General features: G+C 47.3%; 1 protein-coding gene across 1 annotated transcript in view; it reads right to left on the minus strand.

The window, feature by feature from the left end:
- dyl (transmembrane protein dusky-like) overlaps nt 1–7,500 on the minus strand; it is an 83,645-nt gene that overhangs the window by 27,296 nt on the left and 48,849 nt on the right. Inside the window, exon 2 of the mRNA XM_076187714.1 lies at nt 2,675–2,739. Coding sequence (XP_076043829.1) covers nt 2,675–2,731 — 57 coding nt within the window. The 5' untranslated portion in view covers nt 2,732–2,739. The remainder of the gene's footprint in view (nt 1–2,674; nt 2,740–7,500) is intronic.

A 7,500-nucleotide genomic window follows, 5' to 3' on the forward strand; every position in this document is an offset into this window, starting at 1 on the left:
GCCCACGCACACACCCACGCTTACACACAGACGCACTACTTGCTGGTGTAGTGGTAACATCTGTATTTCTCAAGCGCAAAACCAGAGTTCGAGCCCTCCAAACGACTCAGTAAGTTTCTTTAACACTACATATCGTTACTGTTCCCTTGTGCAATAACTTGGTGTGTGTGTGTGTGTGTGTGTGTGTGTGTGTGTGTGTGTGTGTGTGTGTGTGTGTGTGTGTGTGTGTGTGTGTGTGTGTGTGTGTGTGTGTGTGTGTGTGTGTGTGTGTGTGTGTGTGTGTGTGATTCACCATTGACTTGGATCACGTGTTGGACTCGTGATCGACAACTATTTCCCTCCCGGAAGAAAGCTCAGAGCTCATATATGGCTGATCTATGGGTCACACAGCCCAACTCCCCGCCCACGAGAGTTGGAGTAACGACTCGCAGCTCAGCGATACTGAAATTATTTCAGCCCTGGGCGGGATTCGAACCCGGACCACCGTATTGTCGGCCGGGAACTATACCACTGCGCCATGTGTGTGTGTGCGTGTGTGTGTGTGTGTGTGTGTGTGTGTGTGTGTGTGTGTGTGTGTGTGTGTGTGTGTGTGTGTGTGTGTGTGTGTGTGTGTGTGTGTGTGTGTGTGTGTGTGTGTGTGTGTGCGTGTGTGTGTCCGTGTGCGTATTTACCCGCACTTATCTCCATGGATGGCTGGGCCCTTTCAGATGCAAAAGCCAAAATCACGAACTCCGGTTCCGGGATCATCCGGCTCTGATTAAAAGTGTCTTCGAACTGAGGTAATCCCCCAGCTACGGGAGACCCACGAACAAGAAAGTGGCAATAATGGAACGCTGCCGTAAACTTTCTCCGCCATTGCCACTAATTCTTCCTCTTCCTCTTCATCTTCTTCTTTCTTCTTCTTCTTCTTCTTCTTTTCCTTTTGCCACAATTTTTTTTTTTTTCATCTGTTTTACCTCGAGGGAGAGTCACTGTCCACGAAGAAGAAGGAAAAAGGAAAATCTTCCTCAACTACTCGCGTCGCAACGCAAACAAGTTCCCACTCTGTTTCTTGTCGGGTCAAGTTGTTCTCAAAAGTATCTGTGCCAGTCTTCGTGAAGAGAAGCATTTGTGTTTCTTCTTTCCTGCGGCCGAAGAAGAGGAGGAAGAAGAAGAAGAAGAAGAAGAAGAAGAAGAAGAAGAAGAGGAAGAGGAAGAAGAAGAAGAAGAAGAGACCACCAGCTTTGTTCCGATTTTCCGAGATGAATGTTACGCTGTTGTATTAGTAGGTTCTCTTCAACGAAAAGGACGAAAAGATCAACAACACCATTTAAAAAAAAAATCATTACAATCAGAACTTTCACATGATCGGGAAGAAGAATGTAACGATTTAAGTTCGAAAGGACCTTCCTCGCTATAAGCTGAAGAACTACAACACGAATTAGCTTCTGCAGGACCATCCTGAAAGGGTTATCACACTGAGCTATTCTTCCTTCTAGTTTCAGGAGGTTAGGATTGTGTCCCTTACAGAAGACTTTGTAGAGTGGAATTCCATGCCCTTGGTCCAACTCGCTGGTGATAGGATTCGAACTGCCGTCACCCCGACCTCCGCCGCAAGTAACGACGCCCTAACTCGCTCGGCCAGAGAGGAGACCCACCCTAGAAGATCTTCGCCTGAAGAAGCATCCTCAAGAGGACCTCCTCTGAAGACTACTTCGCCAGAAGAGCAGTTTCCGGAGGAACCCTACCGAAAAGAGTTCTTCAGAACGAAGAAATTTACAGAAGAACTACCGAAGAGAGAACTATTGTGAAGACCTCCCCTGAAGGCTACTTCGCCTGAAGGGCAGTTTCCGGAGGAACCCTACCGAAAAGAGTTCTTCATAACGAGGAAATTCACAGAGGAACTACCGGAGGGAGAAGAATTTTGAAGACCTCCCCTGAAGGCTACTTCGCCAGAAGAGCAGTTTCCGGAGGAACCCTCCCTAAAAGTTCTTCAGAACGAAGAAATTCACAGAGGAACTACCGGAGAGAGAACTATTGTGAGAACCTTCCCTGAAGGCTACTTCGCCAGAAGAGTAGTTTCTGGAGGAACCCTCCCGAAAAGAGTTCTTCATAGCGAGGAAATTCATAGAGGAACTACCAGAGGGAGACTATTGTGAAGACCTCTCCTGAAGGCTACTTCGCCAGAAGAGCAGTTTTCGGAGGAACCCTCCCGAAAAGAGTTCTTCAGAACGAAGAAATTCACAGAGGAGCTACCCGAGGGAGAACTAGTGTAAAGACCTTCCCTGAAGGCTACTTCGCCAGAAGAGTAGTTTCCGGAGGAACCCTCCCGAAAAGAGTTCTTCAGAACGAAGAAATTCACAGAGGAGCTACCCGAGGGAGAACTACTGTGAGGACTTCCCCTGAAGGCTACTTCGCCAGAAGACCAGAAGGGCAGTTTCCGGAAGAACTCTCCCGAAAAGAGTTCTTCACAACGAAGAAATTCACAGAGGAGCTACCCGAGGAAGACTATTATGAGGACCTCCCCTGAAGGCTACTTCGCCAGAAGACCAGAAGAGCAGTTTCCGAAGGAACCCTCCAGGAAAGAGTTCTTCACAATGAAGAAATTCACAGAGGAGCTACCCGAGGGAGAACTCTTGTGAAGACATGCGGGACGCGTAAGAAAACGAAAATTGAGATTTGGCGGGTTCCTTACCTTCGCGGGCGCCGCCACAAGAAGAAGGGCGAGGAGGAAAGGTGCTGCTAGTCTCATGACGTCGTCTGTGGAAGAAAGAAATTTTTTTTTTATTAGATAAATCTATTTCAATTAATAATTCTCTCTTTCTTGGAAATTCGAAACTTCAAAAATCCCTTGGGCTTCCAGTATCCGGAAGCTTTCGAAATGATCTATTCCGAATATTAGGAATTTACTTATTTTGGTGCATTTTTATATTAACACGAATAAGCAAATAGGTTGAATATGGTAAACTTGTCAACACGACAGTAGCCATTATAAAATGAACCGCGCCATCAACTACGACAAGGACGACATGAAATAATCGGAATTCTATGTACCTGACCTTGTTTGACCTGAAAATAAAAGACAACAGGGACCTCAGATATAATATCAGGATTATTCATCATCAAACAAATTGTCAACAAGTTTCCTCCCCTCCTCTTACCCGACCTCATGTCCTCCTCAGGTCACTTAAGGGTTGGGGTTATGATATTAATTCTTTTCCAAGTTCCCTTTCCTTTGTAAGAGGTTTCTATAGGCAGTAGCATCCTTCCACTTTGTACTACTGAAGAGGATTGCAGTTAGTAATCGAAATATATAGTTTCGCTTACGCAACTCTTTCTTTCGTCCGACTGTGGTGTTAGTTGTGAGTTACTAATGTGTCACTACATTTCTCACCAGTGTTCTCACGGTCGTTTTGAGTTCAGGAAGCATTTTCAAGTCTCCCCGGGGGACCCGACCCAATTATGGACCAAAAGGTCTCCTGTCGAAATACTCTTTATAATCCTTTGTAAACCAGGCACCCCCCCACCTTCACCCCGGTATCCAAAGCTGGGTGCGTAGGAACGGGTGGGGGGACGGGGGGTGGGGGATGAAATGCCGGCATGCCCCGCTGTCTGTGTACAGTTGCAAAAGTCAGCTGGTGCTTGGTAAACAAGTCAGCGTAACTGTGGAGGTCGCGAGCACGCGCACGCAATCAAGAGCTTCGGATGGATCATATCGTGATGGGCTATAAGACGCTTCTGCCAGATCAAATCCTTCCCTTCCTCTACCCCTCTCCCTCCCTCCCTCCCTCCCTCCCCATTCCGCCCTCTCCTCCCTCCCTCCCTTCCCCTCTTCCTCTACTCCCTCCCTCCCAATCTACCCCTCTCATTCCCTCCCACTCACACTCCCTCTCTTTCCCTCCATTTCTACCCGTCTCTCCCTCTTCCTTTCTCTCTCCACCTCCCCTTCTCCCTCTTCCTCCCTCTCTCCCTCCCTCCCTCTCTCCCTCCCTCCCCCTCCCTCTCTCCATCTCCTCTCTCTCCTTCTCTCTCTCTCCCTCCTCTCTCTCTCTCTCCCTCCCTCCATCTCTCTCCTGCTTCCCTCCCATCTCCCTCTTCCCCTTTCCTCTCTCTCCCTATCTCCCTCCCTCTCCCTCTCTCCCCTTCCTCTTTTCTCCTTTCTCCTCCCTCTTTCTGTTCTCTCTCTCGTTCTCTTCCTCTCTCACATCACCAATATCATTATCACTGTAGTTAATATCTTTATCATTATCACTATTATTACGAACATTATTGTTATCATTTATTCTTTCTAAATTATTGACACCACAAAATTTATAGATTTTACAACTACAACCACACTCAACATCACAACTAACATTTACACCATAACAGTAATTACGACATTTGAACCAAATTTTCCATCATATTTCCAACATACTCTTTAACTGATCAAGCATCCAGACACGCCAGCAAACCCAGACAACCGTGACAACGTTGTCAGGCCACAACATGCATCCATAACCAACATTTCCATCTCCCTTACCAACACCCTAACAAACAGATCTAATATTCAAAACAACCTCCCAATAAATACAAACTAGACTCTGACCACAATGACAACAATGTCAGACCGCAGGTATGAGTTCGACCGCTGCCACCAATGTTGGAAGCGGCATTTGCTCGACCGAGGCGACTCCGACGAGGTAACAGGTGGAGTAGCGGGAGACCATATGTCTCCCACAACTGACAGCGGGGACCCCTCAGCACCAGGGGGTCTGGTCCGCTGGCCACTCGAGGCCGCAGGGACGTGGCCCATTGAACCCTTTGGCCACTTCTTCCCGTGGCATGGCCCTATAACTCTCTTAGGGACCCCATCCACAGAACGATCTGGTCTTGAGGCCGTAGGACAGATCTGGTCGATCCGATCAGATTGGATCGTGTGTGGGGGTCGGGCAAGCCAAAATCAGTACATACGCGATTCAATTGGGTTGGATTCGACTAAAGACATTGTCCGTTGGCCTTAAGTCCAGATTGTACCGTGGGTGGGGTCCCTTAAAGCTCATTAATACCTCGGGGCGCCACGTACATGAATAAAATAGTCTGGTACCCGGTATGGAAAGGGTCGACACCTTGGTACAATTTCCGGTTCACATCTGCAGCAAATCTTTCGATTTTGAAATTACTGAAGAGCTTAGGGTGGTGATACAGACTGAAATTGTCTATTCCCATTCGTGTACGCTGGACTATGGGATGCTATGAATCCATTTGACTGGTGCAAAATGAAAGACGAAAGATGAAACGCAGAAAGAAAAACACACATATTCACACACGCGCATGTACACAAGTGTGTAGGTGTGCGTGTGCGCGTCTGTGCGTCTTTTTATGCATGTTCATGTACACACAACCACATGCGGTTTCGTGGGCTCAGATTACATGAACATATGCACGAAGCTAAGTGTGCCACAAGAGCAAATATACTGTTCATATTTTCTGACAAATGTACCAAACTGTTTATGATGCGAGAGTGCCGTTACCCAAATGCGCATTTTCGAGTCTGTGCCTCTCGTTATTGTCTTCATTTCTGGCCTTTCCTCGCCTCCAATTGACGGTTTCGCTCTAACTGTTGACTGTGTCTGTCTTTGGAGGTAGTGGTATTTGGTAGTAGTAGTGTCTGGTGGTAGTGTTTAGTGGTGGTGGTATTTGGTGGGAGTAGCGTCTGGTGGTAGTGGTATTTGGTAGTAGTAGTATTGTCTGGTGGTAGTGTTTGGTGGTAGTGGTATTTGGTAATAGTAGTGTCTGATGGTAGTGTTTGGAGGTAGTGGTATTTGGTAGTAGTAGTAGTAGTGTCTGGTGTTAGTGTTTGGTGGTAGTGGTATTTAGAAATAGTAGTGTCTGGTGGTAGTGTTTGGAGGTAGTGGTATTTGGTAGTAGTAGTAGTAATGTCTGGTGGTAGTGTTTGGTGGTAGTGGTATTTGGTAATAGTAGTGTCTGGTGGTAGCGTTTGGTGGTAGTGGTATTTGGTAGTAGTAGTAGTAGTGTCTAGTGGTAGTGTTTGGTGGTAGTGGTATTTGGTAATAGTAGTGTCTGGTAGTAGCGTTTGGTGGTAGTGGTATTTGGTAGTAGTAGTAGTATGAGTAGTAGTAGTAGTAGTAGTAGTAGTAGTAGTAGTAGTAGTAGTAGTAGTAGTAGTAGTAGTAGTAGTAGTAGTAGTAGTAGTAGTAGTAGTAGTACTAGTAGTAGTAGTGTCTGGTGGTAGTGTTTGGTGGTATAATCGGTGTGGTCTTTGACAGTGTTTAGTGGTGTTAGGTAGTGTCTGGTAGAGTTTCATGGTGGTGGTGTTTGTTAATGTTTGGTGGTGTTACTGGTAGAAATGGGTGTTGCTAATGATGTTGATGGTGTTGTCGTTGTCACCGTCGTTCTTGCTATTGACGTCATTTCCAGCGTCGCTTCTGCAGCTGTTTGGTAGACAGTCTCGAAGTCCCATTCTTGGGCGAAATCTCAGTGTCTTCGAAAGCGCTCGGAGGCAAACATGACCCTTATGCTCAGGGGAAATAAGGACGATCATTATCACGGAATTTTAGACTTGCAGGTCACGCGTCGGTCGAAGAGACGCTCGGTGGTGTTGACACGCCCTCTACTCTACAGTGTAGTTATGGACACGTACAATTACGTGTCGGCACAAACATACGAACTCACATGTGCACACACACACACGTGCGCGCAAGCACACAGCACTTTATACACATATATACACGTACATGTACGCATATGTATACACACAACAGACAAATAGGAGAGGGAGAGGGAGAGGATAGGGAGAGGGAGAGGGAGAGGGAGAGGGAGAAGGAGAAGGAAAGAGAGAGGGAGAGGAGGAGATAGAGGAAGAGGGAGAAAAGAAAAAGAAAGAATAAAAGAGAAAGAGAAAGAAGGAAAAAGAGAAAGTAAAAGAGTATATGAGAGAGAGAGAGAGAGAGAGAGAGAGAGAGAGAGAGAGAGAGAGAGAGAGAGAGAGAGAGAGAGAGAGAGAGAGAGAGAGAGAAAGAGAGAGACAGAGAGGTGTGCGGTCACAGTCATGTACAAAGCCGCCTCGTCATCAAGTCCAAACAGTAGGTCATGAGGCTACCGAGAGCTCGCTCGCTTCTACACCACCACTGCTCTTCCCTACTCCTCCTCCTCCTCCTCCTCCTCCTCCTCCTCCTCCTCCTCTTCCTCTTCCTCTTCCTCTTCCTCTTCCTCCCCCCTTCCTCCTCCTCCTCCTCCTCCTCCTCCTCTTCCTCTTCCTCCCCCCTTCCTCCTCCTCTTCCTCTTCCTCCTCCCCTTCCTCCTCCTCCTCTTCCTCTTCCTCCTCCTCCTCCTCTTCCTCCCCCTCCTCCCCTGTCTCCTCCTCTTCCCCTTCATCCTCCCCTTCTTCCTCTTCTTCCCCTTCCTTCTCCTTTTCCTTTTCCTCCTCTTCATCCTCTTCCTCTTCCTCCTCCTTCACTTTCTCTTCCTCCTCCTTTCCTCCCTTTCCTCGTCCTCGTTCTCTTCTTCTCCTCCTCTTCC

Source organism: Oratosquilla oratoria, chromosome 7 (assembly GCF_046742065.1).
Source record: "Oratosquilla oratoria isolate Oo_2021 chromosome 7, ASM4674206v1, whole genome shotgun sequence".
Classification (NCBI taxonomy): domain Eukaryota; kingdom Metazoa; phylum Arthropoda; class Malacostraca; order Stomatopoda; family Squillidae; genus Oratosquilla; species Oratosquilla oratoria.